This window comes from Glandiceps talaboti, chromosome 17 (assembly GCF_964340395.1).
Source record: "Glandiceps talaboti chromosome 17, keGlaTala1.1, whole genome shotgun sequence".
In the NCBI taxonomy this organism is placed as follows: Eukaryota; Metazoa; Hemichordata; class Enteropneusta; family Spengelidae; genus Glandiceps; species Glandiceps talaboti.
The window spans coordinates 5,368,621-5,388,845 of NC_135565.1; the positions used below are offsets into that span (position 1 = coordinate 5,368,621).

At 36.7% G+C, this 20,225-nt stretch overlaps 2 protein-coding genes across 2 annotated transcripts in view; one reads left to right on the forward strand and one right to left on the reverse strand.

Moving 5' to 3' along the window:
* Positions 1-20,225, reverse strand: part of LOC144448632 (N-acetylglucosamine-1-phosphotransferase subunits alpha/beta-like) — a 56,925-nt gene that overhangs the window by 23,630 nt on the left and 13,070 nt on the right. The window contains exons 14-15 of the mRNA XM_078138909.1: positions 19,790-19,845; positions 18,375-18,489 (exon numbers count right to left, since the gene is read on the reverse strand). Of these exons, the coding sequence (XP_077995035.1) occupies positions 18,375-18,489; positions 19,790-19,845 (171 nt within the window). The remainder of the gene's footprint in view (positions 1-18,374; positions 18,490-19,789; positions 19,846-20,225) is intronic.
* LOC144448591 (E3 ubiquitin-protein ligase TRIM45-like) lies at positions 1,524-3,923 on the forward strand. Its single transcript, XM_078138868.1, has one exon. It carries the CDS (start codon positions 1,524-1,526, stop codon positions 3,921-3,923), a length of 2,400 nt encoding a protein of 799 aa, XP_077994994.1.

A 20,225-nucleotide genomic window follows, 5' to 3' on the forward strand; every position in this document is an offset into this window, starting at 1 on the left:
CATCGGTTTCATAACATGTGTAAATTTAACCTTCAGTGTACATGTATACCAGTGCACAAACTAAGTTATTGAATTTGAACAGAAAATATGGATTATATACTGTGGTCATTCTATATCATGACAACTCTCCAGTATGCCCTCTATTGAATTTGATGTGTCATTGACATCTACAATTACTAATGACTCACCAAGATTTAGTGTTCTCCTATCTCTTACTATGTGGTGACTTATCACATGAAATCCCAGTTTCTATCATTCTGACTCACAATCACAAAACTTGGCACACAAAGAGCATGTGGTGTTCTGCAAAACTTGGTTTCTACTTAGAGGGCATACTACAACACAGCTAGAGTGTATGTCATTGGTTTAAAGTCACTTGTCTTTTCCTTGGCTGAATGAAGAAAATATTGGGAATAATAAATATCCAATTTTACTGCGAATTGATTTTAAGAGTTTGAATTTTTATTAATAATACTATATTCACAAAATTGATCTGGGGGGAACCCTAATTACTATGTACTAGTTGTTTTTCACATATTTAATTTGGCAATGAGCAAATCAAGATGAAAGAAATGCACCATGCTAGCACTGTTCATCAAAGTTAAAAATATTATACTTTTACATGTACACTTGATATGATTTACTATGATTTACTATGATCGCCATGGACAAAACCATGGCAAGACAGGTAAGGAAGCCTTAAAGGCTTAGCTAATCCCTCTTTTTGTTCTTATGCTGATCGAGATATGAATGCTATGTAGACAGACTTATATAATGTTTTAGTAACAGCTGTACAACAGTAACATGACTTGCCTAGCATGCAAGTACAGAAAGCAAACAAGTGATTGATGGCTGTAGTGTAAATACTGTAGTCTAGTTCCTGTACGGTATCATTATGATTTACACCTCCACTCAGTCAGACACCACTACGCTGGCATCCAGACAATAGTGTACTGTTCACATACCAAGTATATTAGGTAATTTATCTGCCACAAGATTTGCATGACAGCATTACTAGTAAACATGTCGCATTTCATGTTTAAAAAATGGATATTTTTAAGTAAATTTAGTATTTGAATGTTTCCTGTGATCCATTACATGTACATGGTGGTACATAATGTCATTTGTCTGGGCTTATTTGCCTGTGCCAGGGGCAAGGGAGATTAGACAGCACCCTCAACAGCTGATCTGTCAGTCTAGTACTTGAATATTTCTTGTGAGTCTTTATGCATGTATAGAGCAGTAAACATTAGTAGAGTTACAACATTACATGGACTATAAACTGTGGGTATATTGCTACATGTAACAGGTTTATTGTATCCCTGACAGAATGCTATATTGACTTCTATTATGACCTTTGATAGAGAACCTCTATCTCACTGGACATTAATAAGGTTTCCATGGTAATTAGGACAAAATGACATATAACACTATTAGATGACAGTAAATACCAACAAACTTAAGGAGTACAATTACAGTTCCGTATTCATTTGGGTTGTACCGACTACGTTGAAGACATCATTATGGCCACCGCTGCTCCTGATTTGGACACATTCCTGGCTGAATTTGGTGAGGGTTTTCTTTCTTGTTCAATTTGTTTAGAGCAGTACAAGAATCCCAAAATACTACCATGTCAACACACCTTTTGTCAGGATTGTTTGGTTACATTAGTCAAGAAAACTGGCAAACTAAATTGTTCAACGTGTGACACACCGTGCGAACTAGAAGAAGGTGGCGTGTCTGAACTGCAAGCCAACTTCTTCATGAATTCACTACTTGATCTGGTTAAAAACACAAAAGCAAGCGATGTGTCAGAACCAGGGCTTTGTGAAGGATGTGAAGAAAACACAGCAACATACAGGTGTGTTGATTGCAGCTCAAATATATGTTCCATTTGTAACAAGGCACATAGAAAATTTATAGTAACAAGAAAACACAATGTTGTTGAACTTGAGGAGTTCAAAGAAGCCAAAACCACTAGTCGGTTGCTACAGAAACAAAATGTCCACTGCAACATACATCCTGAGAATGCAGTCAAATACTTCTGTGAGACATGTCAAGTCACTATGTGTACTGATTGTGCCATGATTAAACATCGTACCGCTGAACATGTCCACAAAGAATTGAAAGATGTGGCATATGAATACATCACACAGTTGGAAGAATTGGTGGCAAAACTGAGAGGGAAAGAAAAAGATACTGAAAGATGCAAGTCAGACGCCAAACAGACCAAAGACAGACTTCAAGTAAAGTGTCTAGAAGAAGAAAAGAAGGTGAGAAAGAAAGCAGAAGAGATGGTTCAGAAAATAAGGAAGGAAGAGAAGAGACTAGTAGAGGAGTTGAAGTCAGAGTATGGACAGAAAATGAAAACTGCTGAAGTTCAAATAGATGAATGGGAAATGAAACATGGCATTATTTCTAGTACATGTGGTTACCTAGAGACACTTATGCATCATGGGAGTGCTGCCCAGCTGCTGGCCAACAAACAAGACACTGTTTGCCACATTCAAGGTCTTATTGCCATGGATACCAAACAAACCCAACCTGAAAAAGTAGAGTTCAGACCTGCTGCTGACATGGCTAGGCAAGGAATGCTGGGATTGCTGTGTATAGAGGACACCAGTCCAAGCACAGAATTCAATCCTGTTGGTCATCATGTTGACATGACAACAGGCGATTTGAAATCTGCAAAGCCATGTACTGAAGAAAAGAAGTCAAAAGATACTTCTGGTAGTATAACAAGTGCAGTAAAACCTAAATCACCTGAGATCTGTGCAGCACAGTGTGTCTTTGAAAACGTTCCAACTACACTACAAGAATATGAATCAGGTGACATAGTGATCAGAACCAAGGACAGACAGGGAAGACAAGTCATACCAATACCACCTGTATCAGCTGAGATGACTAAACCAGATGGAACACGCCAAGATGTCAAAGTAACTGACAACAGAGATGGTACACTAGCTTTCACTGTCAGAGGAGAAATGGAAGGGAAACATCAAGTTACCATGGCAATAGGAGATCAGGCAATACCAGGATCCCCCTTTAGTATTCATGTGAACCGAAGACTGGTGAAGACTATAGGAAAGTGTGGTAGTGGGAAAGGAGACTTTGATAGTCCAATCAGTGTTACCATGAACAAGAAAGGACATATTGTGGTACCTGAGTGGGGTAACAGAAGGATAAAAGTAATAGACAAAGATGGTAATCATGTAAGAAGTTTTACATTCACACAGTTTAAAAATACCTTCTATCCCAAGGATGTAGCAGTGTCTGATGATGGTAACTACTTCATGACAGATTATTACAACCATCAAATTGTAGTAAGTGACGAGAATGGTAAACTACTCAGATGCTTTGGACAGAATGAACTGAGGTATCCACGTGGGATCACTATCAGCCCTGTAGATGGCGATGTCTATGTCACAGAATGGGATGGGAAAGCAGATGACAATAATGACAAGACAAGAAACAGTGTCAGCACATACACCCAAGATGGTAAATATATATCAACCTTGGGTATATATGGAAGTGGACAGGGTGAATTCAATGCACCCAAATACCCAGCTATAAGCAGACAAGGTTTGATTTATGTACCAGACATGAACAACCATCGTGTACAAGTATTCAATGAAGACTGCCAATTTGTATTTCAGTTTGGTCAGTTTGGACAAGAGGCTGGTCAACTGAAATGGCCTCAAGGAGCAGCTGTTGACAATGCTGGAAATGTGTACATCACAGAGCAAGGTAACAAGAGAGTTCAGAAGTTCAACAGTACAGGTGAATTCATATGCCGTATTGATGGTGATGATGCCAGACTGATGTTGCCCATGGGTGTAGCAGTAACAGATGACATACCTCCTAAGGTCATTGTGGCCGACTACAGTGGGCATTGTCTGAAGATTTTCACACAGCTACAGTGAAGAGTAAAAAGTTATGTGTAAAAGTGTATGCCCCCAGATAAAGAACCATGTACACTGTACTATACATGTATCGACACCAACTCATATGGGATGAAATAGAAATCACGAAAATGTACTGTATGGTATTGACTATAAGATTGATTACATACAAAACAATGTGAAAATGATATGTCTGTTAAATCGAATCAAATTGAATTGATTCAGTTAAACTGGTTGAATTCAGTTTATGTCCCGACACGAAATGTTAGAAATGGATTTGAATCGATTCAGTTTAGTGTACTGTCCCAACACATTAAATTTGATCCTGTTTAGTTGATTCAATGATGTAGCCACAGTGCATTACTATGACGACATGCAATCAACATGTAGGATTTCGCAGGAAATACCCTCGTCGAGTTGTTGTCAAAGTTATCCGTCAAAGCAAGGCTGCCAGAGCTCAACAGTTATTTGTCGCTTGACGAAGGAACATTTGGATGTTGACTGCTATATTATGATTGAAGCAATGCCATGATCGATTTGGGCTAAGCGACGTAATATTGGCCCTAATTTTACATAAATATGATTGAAGTTTAGGATGATCGAGAATAGCTGACAAGTGTATATGGACTTTGATCGATACTTGTACACCTTTGCCAACACTTTCGCCACCTCTTACTGCCTATAAGAAACGTAATTCATTTGTTTTACTTTTAGTTCATAATAGGAAATGGGAACATGAACGATTTGTCCTATTGCAACGCTTACTATTTCATAGATCCATGGCCATTTACATCGTCATCGGTATGCAAACTAAATTAGCAAAATTCATTCAAAGTTTAAAACATTTTATTATCTCTGCAAAACATTCTTTCAATGGGAAATTGTATTTACCAGTCCTCATGCTTTTTATAGAATCTTCACGCTGTTTCTGTGGTTTTATTCGCCCGTTTCCATATATCAACACTCGACGGCGATATTCATTGACCTTGGCGGCTTTCACGTGTTTCAAATATCATGTGAAAAATGTACAAATCTCTCCAAAATGACTAAAACCATTGCTGAATAATTATTTTTGATGATCAGTCTTTTTGTTTTCACCTTAATAACAGATAAATGGATGTATGAAACGGATCTAATCATGCTGAACCAGGCTGTCTTCGAGACTTGAGAGTTGACCTCAAATGCGTGACATTACATCGGTAATTTCCGGATTGTCATTCGTGTAAGTTTCACGATGTCGGGCCTATCCCAACATGACATGCAGCGCGGCCTAGCTTTGAACCTTTTTGTCTTTTCCACATAAATTCTGTTAAAATCAATATGGGTGACAACCATATAAAATGTGGCCGGTACGATCGAATGATCGGCTCTTCCCGTTAACTTTCTTTAACAAGAGTCACATGACATGTCATACACACAGTGTTGTTATCTCTCTGTTGTTCGATGTGTCCCAAGAGCAAACCAGTCTTGACTTTGGATTCAAATGATCCTTAAAACTGTATCGGATGTTATAAACCCGAGAAATTGTATGTAATTTTAGTAATGTAACAAGTAGAAAGTCATGCCCGGGCATGGGGTTAACCTTAATCGATGCCAGTTCGTCAAATACAACACGATCATTTCTGGTTGTGACAACTACCTCCAAATGGGAAAGAAGTCGCTATCAATTTGAGAAATTTTGCGATTGGCAAAAAGACTTCTTTTTCGGTGTTGATGAATCCATAATAAAAAATCGTTTTTATAGCAATCAAGTGGTTGTTTTTGTCACTCATTTACTGCTGAACATTCTATGCTCAGGCGATTCCATCTCATGCTGGATAATACTTTACATACTCCAGTTGTGTTCCAAAGTGAAGGTGTCGGCGTACAAAGCATGTAACTTGCAAAATTTCACCTGGAGGTCAAGATTCAAGTGCACAGCTGTGGGTAATTGACATTGAACCGATTCAAGTTAAATCGGTTCTAAGTCAGTTTTTCTGTCCTAACTACAACAAGTTAAACCTGTTCCGCACCGATTTACTTTGAACCGAATCAAAACCACCCCCCTAAGGTAGTTTCGAACCGGTTCAACTAAATCGATTTACAACAGATTTAAGGGCATATGGGGACAGGAGAACTGAATTCAAATTGAAACAGTCAGGACAGGCTTAGTGTTTATGATTTAAACGACATTTCTTGGCAACCTCAGACACAGATTAATCTTGATGTCATTGACATAGAGGTATGAAGTAGCCCATAAAAGATTTAATGATTTCATGACATCAATAAAACAATAACCTTTCATTTCTAGGCCGAATCAAAGTATTTCACCCACCACAAATCATGTTTTTTACTTAAGCACACATCTCTTATGTGAGCATTTTCATTTGAACAATTTCCCATCTACACGCCCTACATAAAGTCCCCACCAAAAACTAAGGTGATCGGTCTGGCGGTTATTGAGTTTAAGTCTTTTACATACCTACAGCACACAAACACACACACACGCACACATACACACGCATGCATACATACATACATACACATACACACATACATACATGTACATACAAATGTACATACTGACATTTCACCATGCCTATAGCCCTACTGAACCTAGTTCAATTGTGCTAACAAGCAAATGAAGAAGGCATGCATGGTGTATCATACAGGCTTCTCACAAGTGATAACATCAAAAACACATTATATATTATTTCATTATTGTATATGCATATCTCAGATTTCAAATTTTGAAAACACCCTGATGTACATCATGTATACAGTAGAAAGACACAAGAACTGTCTAGTGCTTGTGCAAAGGTCATGATGGACATGAACATCAATATGAATACAACATGTTAAAATCTGTAAAACAAGACGTGTGTACAAGTACTGGTATACATATACCACATGAAGTGTAAAAGAATCACACTTGTTCAAAAACCAAAAGTTGAAACATGTGTAGATGAATCACCATTTGATCAATCTTATTTTAAATCACTTCAAAAGAAACGTGACACTGTTGGACTACAAACTTTATAAAGATACATTTTTTACCAACAAATGAAAGTAACGTGATACTGTCATATATAGCAATATATTTTACCCTGCAAGGTGAAAGGAATAATCAAAGTTACACAATGCTGACTGGCTGTGATGTTGCTATCTATAGTGTGTGATTTCTTTTTCTGCCAACTTTTTTGAAAACCCAGTACATGTATATCTATGGAATCACAGATGATATACAGTATATAATACCCTGAAGGTGAAATTTACACAAAACATCACAAATACTATCACCATACTATTGCTTAGTCATCAGTTTCACAACACATGTAAATTTAACCTTCAGTGTACATGTATACCAGTGCACAAACTAAGTTATTGAATTTGAACAGAAAATATGGATTATATACTGTGGTCATTCTATATCATGACAACTCTCCAGTATGCCCTCTATTCAATTTGATGTGCCATTGACATCTACAATTACTAATGACTCACCAAGATTTAGTGTTCTCCTATCTCTTACTATGTGGTGACTTATCACATGAAATCCCAGTTTCTATCATTCTGACTCACAATCACAAAACTTGGCACACAAAGAGCATGTGGTGTTCTGCTAAACTTGGTTTCTACTTAGAGGGCACACTACAACACAGCTAGAGTGTATGTCATTGGTTTAAAGTCACTTGTCTTTTCCTTGGCTGAATGAAGAAAATATTGGGAATAATAAATATCCAATTTTACTGCGAATTGATTTTAAGAGTTTGAATTTTTATTAATAATACTATATTCACAAAATTGATCTGGGGGGAACCCTAATTACTATGTACTAGTTGTTTTTCACATATTTAATTTGGCAATGAGCAAATCAAGATGAAAGAAATGCACCATGCTAGCACTGTTCATCAAAGTTAAAAATATTATACTTTTACATGTACACTTGATATGATTTACTATGATTTACTATGATCGCCATGGACAAAACCATGGCAAGACAGGTAAGGAAGCCTTAAAGGCTTAGCTAATCCCTCTTTTTGTTCTTATGCTGATCGAGATATGAATGCTATGTAGACAGACTTATATAATGTTTTAGTAACAGCTGTACAACAGTAACATGACTTGCCTAGCATGCAAGTACAGAAAGCAAACAAGTGATTGATGGCTGTAGTGTAAATACTGTAGTCTAGTTCCTGTACGGTATCATTATGATTTACACCTCCACTCAGTCAGACACCACTACGCTGGCATCCAGACAATAGTGTACTGTTCACATACCAAGTATATTAGGTAATTTATCTGCCACAAGATTTGCATGACAGCATTACTAGTAAACATGTCGCATTTCATGTTTAAAAAATGGATATTTTTAAGTAAATTTAGTATTTGAATGTTTCCTGTGATCCATTACATGTACATGGTGGTACATAATGTCATTTGTCTGGGCTTATTTGCCTGTGCCAGGGGCAAGGGAGATTAGACAGCACCCTCAACAGCTGATCTGTCAGTCTAGTACTTGAATATTTCTTGTGAGTCTTTATGCATGTATAGAGCAGTAAACATTAGTAGAGTTACAACATTACATGGACTATAAACTGTGGGTATATTGCTGCATGTAACAGGTTTATTGTATCCCTGACAGAATGCTATATTGACTTCTATTATGACCTTTGATAGAGAACCCCTATCTCACTGGACATTAATAAGGTTTCCATGGTAATTAGGACAAAATGACATATAACACTATTAGATGACAGTAAATACCAACAAACTTAAGGAGTACAATTACAGTTCCGTATTCATTTGGGCTGTACTGACTATGTTGAAGACATCATGGCCACAGCTGCTCCAGATTTGGACACATTCCTGGCTGAATTTGGTGAGGGTTTTCTTTCTTGTTCAATTTGTTTAGAGCAGTACAAGAATCCCAAAATACTACCATGTCAACACACCTTTTGTCAGGATTGTTTGGTTACATTAGTCAAGAAAACTGGCAAACTAACTTGTTCAACGTGTGGCACACCATGCAAACTAGAAGAAGGCGGCGTGTCTGAACTGCAAGCCAACTTCTTCATGAATTCACTACTTGATCTGGTTACAAACACAAAAGCAAGCGATGTGTCAGAACCAGAGCTTTGTGAAGCGTGTGAAGAAAACACAGCAACATACAGGTGTGTTGATTGCAGCTCAAATTTATGTTCCATTTGTAACAAGGCACATAGAAAATTAGAAGCTACAAGAAAACACAATGTTGTTGAACTTGAGGAGTTCAAAGAAGCCAAAACCACTAGTCGGTTGCTACAGAAAGAAAACGTCTACTGCAACATACATCCTGAGAATGCAGTCAAATATTTCTGTGAGACCTGTCAAGTCACTATGTGTACTGATTGTGCCATGATTAAACACCGCAGTGAGAAACATGTCCACAGAGAACTGAAAGATGTGGCAGACGAATACACCGTACAGTTGAAAGAATTGGTGGCAAAGCTGAGAGGCAAAGAAAAAGAAACTGAAAAATGCAAGTCAGACGCCAAACAGACCAAAGATAGACTTCAAGTAAAGTGTCTAGAAGGAGAAAAGAAGGTAAGAAAGAAAGCAGAGGAGACGGTACAGAAAATAAGAAAAAAAGAGAAGAGACTAGTAGAGGAGTTGAAGACAAAGTATGGACAGAAAGTGAAAACTGCTGAAGTCCAAATAGATGAATGGGAAATGAAACATGGCAATATTTCTAGTACATGTGGTTACCTAGAGACACTGATGCATCATGGGAGTGCTGCCCAGCTGCTGTCCAACAAACAAGACACACTTCACCACATTCAAAATCTTATTGCCATGGATACCAAACAACAAACCCAACCTGAAAAGGTAGAGTTCAGACCTGCTGCTGACATGACAAGGCAAGGAATGCTGGGATTGGTGTGTACAAACACAGATGGTGTAGGGGCCATCACTCCAAGCAAAGGATTCAATCCTGTTGGTCATCATGTTGACATGACAACTGGTGATTTGAAATCTGCAAAGCCATGTACTGAAGAAAAGAAGTCAAAAGATACTCCTGGTAGTGTAACAAGTGCAGTAAAACCTAAATCACCTGAGATCTGTGCAGCACAGTGTGTTGTTGAAAACGTTCCAACTAGGCTACTGGAAGATGAATCGGGTGACATTGTGATCAGAACCAAAGACAGACAGGGAAGACAAGTCATACCAATACCACCTGTATCAGCTGAGATGACTAAACCAGATGGAACACGCCAAGATGTCAAAGTAACTGACAACAGAGATGGTACACTAGCATTCACTACCAGAGGAGAAATGGAAGGTAGACATCATGTTACCATGGCAATAGGAGATAAACCAATACCAGGATCTCCTTTTAGTATTCCGGTGAATAGAAGACTAGTGAAGACTATAGGAAAGTTTGGTTGCCGGAATGGAGAATTTAAAAGTCCATACAGTGTTACAATGAATAAAAGAAGACAAATTGTTGCTACTGATAATCTCAACAACAGGTTACAAGTTATAGATACGGCTGGCAATTATGTTAGAAGTTTGTCATTCACACAGTTTAAGACGACCTTCTGTCCAATGAATGTATCAGTCTCTGATGATGGTAACTACTTCACAACAGATTATTACAACCATCAAATTGTAGTAAGTGATGAGAATGGTAAACTACTCAGATGCTTTGGACAGAAAGAACTCAAGTATCCAGAAGGGATCACTATCAGTCCTGTAGATGGCGCTGTCTATGTCACAGAATGGGATGGAAAAGCAGCTTATAGAACTGACATAACAAGAAACTGTGTCTACAAATATACCCAGGATGGTAAATATATATCAACCTTTGGTAAATATGGAAGTGGACAGGGTGAATTCCATGGACCTTGTCATCCAGGTGCTAGCAGACAAGGTTTGATTTATGTACCAGACATCAACAACAACCGTGTACAAGTATTCAATGAAGACTGCCAATTTGTATTTCAGTTTGGTCAGTTTGGAGAAGAGCCTGGTCAACTGAAATGGCCTCAAGGAGCAGCTGTTGACAATGCTGGCAATGTGTACATCACAGAGAGTGGTAACAAGAGAGTTCAGAAGTTCAACAGTAAAGGTGAATTCATATGCCGTATTGATGGTGATGATGCCAGACTGATGAGGCCTGTTGGTGTAGCAGTAACAGATGACATACCTCCTAACGTCATTGTGGCCGACTACAGTGGTCATTGTCTGAAGGTTTTCACACAGCTCCAGTGAAGAGTAAAGAGTGAAACGTGAAAGGTTACGTGTGTATGCACAGATAAAGAACCATGTACACTGTACTATACATGTATCGACACCAACTCATATGGGATGAAATAGAAATCACTAATGTAATGTATGGTATTGACAATATGATTGGTCATGACTTTATAGCATATAAAAGTATGAAACAATGTGAAACTGATACGTCTGTTAAGAAGTTATTTAACTACAGAAATTATGGAGTCAATGTTTGCACACAGGAAACATTATAACACTAAGGGGTGAGATCAATAGTTCAATGTAGGATAAAAAAGTAAATTGTTTTAGTTAAGTCTGGGTCAATACCTAAGTCAAACCACAGACAATGTAATATGATATGACTAGGTCAATACCTAAGTCAAACCACAGACAATGTAATATGACATGACTGGGTCAATACCTAAGTCAAAACCACAGACAATGTAATATGATATGACTGGGTCAATACCTAAGTCAAACCACAGACAATATAATATGACATGACTAGGTCAATACCTAAGTCAAACCACAGACAATATAATATGATATGACTGGGTCAATACCTAAGTCAAACCACAGACAATGTAATATGATATGACTGGGTCAATACCTAAGTCAAACCACAGACAATATAATATGATATGACTGGGTCAATACCTAAGTCAAACCACAGACAATGTAATATGATATGACTGGGTCAATACCTAAGTCAAACCACAGACAATGTAATATGATATGACTGGGTCAATACCTAAGTCAAACCACAGACAATGTAATATGATATGACTGGGTCAATACCTAAGTCAAACCACAGACAATGTAATATGATATGACTGGGTCAATACCTAAGTCAAACCACAGACAATATAATATGATATGACTGGGTCAATACCTAAGTCAAACCACAGACAATGTAATATGATATGACTGGGTCAATACCTAAGTCAAACCACAGACAATATAATATGATATGATTGGGTCAATACCTAAGTCAAACCACAGACAATATAATAATTATATGATATGATTGGGTCAATACCTAAGTCAAACCACAGACAATGTAATATGATATGACTAGGTCAATACCTAAGTCAAACCACAGACAATGTAATATGATATGATTGGGTCAATACCTAAGTCAAACCACAGACAATATAATATGATATGACTAGGTCAATACCTAAGTCAAACCACAGACAATGTAATATGATATGACTTGGTCAATACCTAAGTCAAACCACAGACAATGTAATATGATATGACTGGGTCAATACCTAGTCAAACCACAGACAATGTAATATGATATGACTAGGTCAATACCTAAGTCAAACCACAGACAATATAATATGATATGACTGGGTCAATACCTAAGTCAAACCACAGACAATATAATATGATATGACTGGGTCAATACCTAGTCAAACCACAGACAATGTAATATGATATGACTGGGTCAATACCTAAGTCAAACCACAGACAATGTAATATGATATGATTGGGTCAATACCTAAGTCAAACCACAGACAATATAATATGATATGACTAGGTCAATACCTAAGTCAAACCACAGACAATGTAATATGATATGACTTGGTCAATACCTAAGTCAAACCACAGACAATGTAATATGATATGACTGGGTCAATACCTAGTCAAACCACAGACAATGTAATATGATATGACTGGGTCAATACCTAAGTCAAACCACAGACAATGTAATATGATATGACTGGGTCAATACCTAAGTCAAACCACAGACAATGTAATATGATACAATGTATGACTGGGTCAAAACCTAAGTCAAACCACAGACAATGTAATATGATATGACTGGGTCAATACCTAAGTCAAACCACAGACAATGTAATATGATATGACTGGGTCAATACCTAGTCAAACCACAGACAATGTAATATGATATGACTGGGTCAATACCTAAGTCAAACCACAGACAATATAATATGATATGACTGGGTCAATACCTAAGTCAAACCACAGACAATGTAATATGATATGACTGGGTCAATACCTAAGTCAAACCACAGACAATGTAATATGATATGACTGGGTCAATACCTAAGTCAAACCACAGACAATATAATATGATATGACTGGGTCAATACCTAAGTCAAACCACAGACAATGTAATATGATATGACTGGGTCAATACCTAAGTCAAACCACAGACAATGTAATATGATATGACTGGGTCAATACCTAAGTCAAACCACAGACAATATAATATGATATGACTAGGTCAATACCTAAGTCAAACCACAGACAATGTAATATGATATGACTAGGTCAATACCTAAGTCAAACCACAGACAATGTAATATGATATGACTGGGTCAATACCTAAGTCAAACCACAGACAATATAATATGATATGACTAGGTAAATACCTAAGTCAAACCACAGACAATGTAATATGATATGATTGGGTCAATACCTAAGTCAAACCACAGACAATATAATATGATATGACTGGGTCAATACCTAAGTCAAACCACAGACAATGTAATATGATATGACTGGGTCAATACCTAAGTCAAACCACAGACAATATAATATGATATGACTGGGTCAATACCTAAGTCAAACCACAGACAATGTAATATGATATGATTGGGTCAATACCTAAGTCAAACCACAGACAATGTAATATGATATGACGAGGTCAATACCTAAGTCAAACCACAGACAATATAATATGATATGATTGGGTCAATACCTAAGTCAAACCACAGACAATGTAATATGATATGATTGGGTCAATACCTAAGTCAAACCACAGACAATGTAATATTATATGACTGGGTCAATACCCAAGTCAAACCACAGACAATGTAATATGACATGACTAGGTCAATACCTAAGTCAAACCACAGACAATATAATATGATATGACTGGGTCAATACCTAAGTCAAACCACAGACAATATAATATGATATGACTGGGTCAATACCTAAGTCAAACCACAGACAATGTAATATGATATGACTGGGTCAATACCTAAGTCAAACCACAGACAATGTAATATGATATGACTGGGTCAATACCTAAGTCAAACCACAGACAATGTTATATGATATGACTGGGTCAATACCTAAGTCAAACCACAGACAATGTAATATGATATGACTAGGTCAATACCTAAGTCAAACCACAGACAATATAATATGATATGACTAGGTCAATACCTAAGTCAAACCACAGACAATGTAATATGATATGACTAGGTCAATACCTAAGTCAAACCACAGACAATGTAATATGATATGACTGGGTCAATACCTAAGTCAAACCACAGACAATGTAATATGATATGACTAGGTCAATACCTAAGTCAAACCACAGACAATGTAATATGACATGACTGGGTCAATACCTAAGTCAAACCACAGACAATGTAATATGATATGACTAGGTCAATACCTAAGTCAAATCATAGACAATGTAATATGATATGACTGGGTCAATACCTAAGTCAAACCACAGACAATGTAATATGATATGACTGGGTCAATACCTAAGTCAAACCACAGACAATGTAATATGATATGATTGGGTCAATACCTAAGTCAAACCACAGACAATGTAATATGATATGATTGGGTCAATACCTAAGTCAAACCACAGACAATGTAATATGACATGACTGGGTCAATACCTAAGTCAAACCACAGACAATGTAATATGATATGATTGGGTCAATACCTAAGTCAAACCACAGACAATGTAATATGACATGACTAGGTGAATACCTAAGTCAAACCACAGACAATGTAATATGATATGACTGGGTTAATACCTAAGTCAAACCACAGACAATGTAATATGATATGATTGGGTCAATACCTAAGTCAAACCACAGACAATGTAATATGATACAATGTATGACTGGGTCAAAACCTAAGTCAAACCACAGACAATGTAATATGACCTGACTAGGTCAATACCTAAGTCAATCCACAGACAATATAATATGATATGATTGGGTCAATACCTAAGTCAAACCACAGACAATGTAATATGATATGACTGGGTTAATACCAAAGTCAAACCACAGACAATGTATACAATTGTATGCATATATGATTGGGTCAATACCCAAGTCAAACCACAGACAATGTAATATGATATGACTGGGTCAATACCTAAGTCAAACCACAGACAATGTAATATGATATGATTGGGTCAATACCTAAGTCAAACCACAGACAATGTAATATGACATGACTGGGTCAATACCTAAGTCAAACCACAGACAATGTAATATGATATGACTAGGTCAATACCTAAGTCAAACCACAGACAATGTAATATGACATGACTGGGTCAATACCTAAGTCAAACCACAGACAATGTAATATGACATGACTGGGTCAAACCACAGCCAATGTAATATGACATGACTGGGTCAATACCAGGGCTCGGATTTAACAGTCCATGTAGTCCTGTGTCCATAGACTACAGATTCTTGTCATGGGGCTACCATAATTTGCAGCTGGTAGCCCACTTAGGCTACCATAGATTATGCAATGATTTAAAGGATGGAAGATTTAGAACATGGGACTATTGGTCACTATTGGCCATTGTAATCCTGATGCTACAATAAGTATATCCATGTTTATAATATACCTAGTGATAATGCTGTGCCATGATTCGCTAGAATCAGTCACGTGATAGGAAAATAGAATGACTACTTCCCTTGGGGAATAGTCCCATCAATTTTTACATAGTCACGTGACCACCGCGCGTTCACAGCAGGTCAAAATGGCGGCTTCTGACGATGTCGTCTGCCACCGCGAGTTCACAGCATGAGGTACATGTATATTATAAAACACATATTGCCTGGCCTATATTCGGGCTATAGCACCCGTTCATTACCCCCTCGTGACTGTGAGTTACCAGAATCACATGCTATTTCCCTCGGCCGTTGGCCTCGGGAAATAGCATGTGATTCTGGTAACTCACAGTCCCTCGGGTGTAATAAACGGGTGCTATAGCCCTCATGGCCAGGCAATATGTGTTCAATATACAGTACATTAAATAATTGTATGCATATCTCAGATCTTAGGTTTTGATAACACCATGATATACCATGTACCAGTACATATACACAGCAGAAAGACTGTCTAGTGCTTGTAAAAAGGTCATGATGGACATGAAAATCAAATATGTTAAGTGGAATATGAATGTATGGAATATTGTACAAATCTGCAAAACAAGACGTGTGTACACGTACTGGTAAACCACATGAAGTGTAAAAGAATCACACTTGTTCAAAAACAAAAGTTGAAACACGTGTAGATGAATCGCCATTTGATCAATCTTATAGATTTTAAATCACTTCAAAAGAAACATGACACTGTTGGACTACAAGCTTTATAAAGACAAATTGTTTACCAACAAATAAAAGTAACATGATACTGTCATATATAGCTGCTAGAATATATTGTAATTAGCTTGTTTGGTCAAAAAGGAATCATCACACAATGCTGACTGGCTTTGATGCTGCTATCTATAGTTTGTGATTTTTTTTTCTGTCTACTTTTTTGACCCAGCATATCTATGGAATCACAGATGATATACGGTATATAATACCCTGAAGGTGAAATTTACACAAAACATCACAAATACTGTCACCTTACTATTGCTTAGTCATCGGTTTCATAACATGTGTAAATTTAACCTCCAGTATTTACAAATGCACAAACCAAGTTATTGAATTTGAACAGAAAATATGGATTATATACTGTGGTCTTTCTATATCAGGACAACTCTCCAGTATGCCCTCTATTCAATTTGATGTGTCATTGACATCTACAATTACTAATGACTTATATGTACAGGCTTATAATTGAAAGAGACTATGCATACTTTTACATGTACACTTGATATGAATGCTATATAATACATGGAAATGAGTATGGCAAATAGATAAAGTGTTTTACTTCAGTGTTAAGGGTTGTATCTACAGGACATTAATATTCAATTACTTTGGAATGGTATATTGCAAACAAATGCTATGCCGCATTCATTTGTAAGTTACCATTCTAATGTATATTACTCTACTATAGATTCTTAGAACCATAAATAATATCTTGTACAACATTTTATATCCAGTGTATCTGAAAAATTAATATCAATTTATTAGAAATAAAGAATGATTATGAGTTTGAACATTTTATTGTTACAGTAATAATTTGATGAGATGTATGATTGGTTAACTTAAGATCTGATGATGGAGACTTGGTTAATTTTATTTACTGTCTTTTACTGTTCTAAGACTTTGTTTATAATTTCAACACAATGACGCAGGAATATATAAACCATGGACTCACATACATTCCCTGAACAGATACAAACAATTATAGGAAAAAACAAGAAAATGAACGTGAAAGAATATCATTTAGAACTGAGCTAACATCTCTTGTAGATTAGTATAATAGTAATGGGTATGTGTATGCATGTGTGTTAATGAGTGTCTCGTACGATTGTGTGGATGTGTGTGTGCGTGTACAGTATGTGCGAGTGTATAAGTGTGAAATATGTGTCTGTCTGTCTATTGTACATGAAAGTGTGCAATCGCAGAGTATGATATTTGCATAAATTAGCTGTTTCAGAAACACATAATGTAATAATAACAGAACTGCATTCTGTGCGAGGCAGTGTTGTTACTCAGGGGTATTTGCACTCATACTTACAGTGTTTTCTGTTGCACTTTCACTCACAACGCTCATGAAAGTACTTGTGCAGAGAACACTGCAAACACTCGACTAAATTCCTTATTTCAAGGGGAGTCCATGCAGTTAGAACTGCTGGCTTATATTGTACATGTACACTGCTGCTAGTTCAAACTTTACTGCTTCAGTTCATTACTGAAATGACTATAAAGTCCTTGAGTAAGCTTTGAACTACCCCTGTCACCTCACTGTTTGTATGGGGACCTGGTATGACAGAAGGTGGGGGTTGTACAAGGGACCCTCATGAAATGAGGCAAATACTTGTGCAGCTACTGCATGAGACTGAAAAAGTTCATTATCATTACCATTAGTGCATCATATACATCATATGTGCTTATAGAGGCTACAATGGATTGTGTGCTAGATCCCCAGAGTTGACAAATTGCATCGCTATGGATACATGCCAGGGGTAATACTTGTAAGTGCCTGGAGCTGTCAGGAGAACAGACAAAGTATAACATTATTAAACATAAGTCTTACCTTGGGGTAGGACAACAAGCTTGGTGTCTTTGTTGATAGACTCTGAGTATATCTTGTCAAAGTTTTGTGTACCACAGTCACCAGCATCAAAACCACAATCTCCTACATTGCACGACTGAAGAGTAAGAACAATACATTCAATCATAAATGAGTGATTGGACAAGTGTAGTCACAAATCATTGGAGAACTACATCTGAAACAGATGGTACATGAAAATGAAGCAGGTAAAGGCCTACTGTGCATATAAATAGGGTCACATGGACCACAGTATTATAAATATACAGTAAAGAACTCTGTCACTGTATTTTTGAAAAAAATATAATATGTGATCTGGGGACTGTATTCATGAAAATGTTGGCATACACAATGGAGGTGGCGACACGCTCAGTCACTGACCCGGGATTAAAAATTACACGTAGCTGTAGTTCTTTAACATGTATAAATCCCTGGGTGAGGGATGTGGGTACTTGGATAAATTTTATACTGGAGTGTGCCACCCAGGTTCTAAACATTGACCCATTTCTAAGGATATCTTTTTCTTGGCGAATGATATTTCAACTCTTGTGACCCCTATACAGGTTATAACCTGGTAACATGACTATGTTAATACTGTTAGTAAAGACACAGAGTATCACAGATGCAAATTTCTTTTTTGAACTTAATGAAAGATATTTTACCTTTCACTTGGGACCTTGAGAAAATAGTTATATGCATGGAATTGGTACACGTAATTATCAACCCCATGATTAGGGAATTTTGAGATGAAAAGATGACCCGTGTTTTGGGGATTTTTTCATGAAAAAGTGACCCATTTGGGTGACAGATACCTATATAGCTTACAGTATGGGACAAGGGGATATCTCTATGATCAAGCCATTGCCATTAAACTGCCCAGCAGTGAAGTCAGCAAATGGACAATTTGACAAGACCTGCTGACCTGAACTGGTGAAATAAGGCCTAAAAAAATAATTGTTTGGTTCCGGTTACCCGACCCCACCTAGTGTAAATTTTACTGCCGACCCTACATTTTTTTTACGTTTTCGAGAATAAAATAGTAAAAACACAAAAATTGTGAGGTCTCATGAGAAATAGTGGATGTGGAAACTGACATCAACTTAAAAAGACAACATAAATTTTTTCGTCCAATCTGTATTGGCTTTACTTCTGATAGGAAGAAATATTAACACAGAGACCATTTGGAAAACAATTGAAAACCTGAACTAAACACTCACACATGAAAAAAATAATTTATATAAAATAAAATAAAAATCTACCTACCCCATCTATTCTAAAATTGAATGTAATCGGAACCACACAATTTTTTTATTAGGTCTTAATAGTTAGAACTCTTGGTTGTCGTACAAGAATTAATTATTACCAAAAAAAATTGTTATTTTATATTAAATTTTACATACCTGATCACAATATCTATCAGCAACCCAACCATTAGCACATCCTGAACTACAATACACTATGGATAAACAACACAAGATATTAGCATTGCTGATTTTAGAAACATCACAAAAAATATCTGCAAACTTTTCAAAAATAATGAAAAATGTAATATTATATCTGAAAAGAACAGTTATACTTATTAGTGAAATAGTATACAGCGATGGATTCTATCTAGATTGTAATTATTGTCAAAATCATAAATACATCAACGCTATATATAATAATAATAATAATAATAATAATAATAATATTATAATAATAATAATACGCTGAATAATGGAATATATACTCTGGTCGTTCTACATCACAACAATACACGTGGGTATGTCCTCACAATGCATGTCTACATCACTGGTTCTGCTGTGTTTGAAATTTAAGTCAAAACATTCAACATTA

Bases quoted from the DNA above. Each gene is read 5' to 3' on its own strand.
- LOC144448591 (XM_078138868.1), top strand. From the start codon at position 1,524: ATGGCCACCGCTGCTCCTGATTTGGACACATTCCTGGCTGAATTTGGT.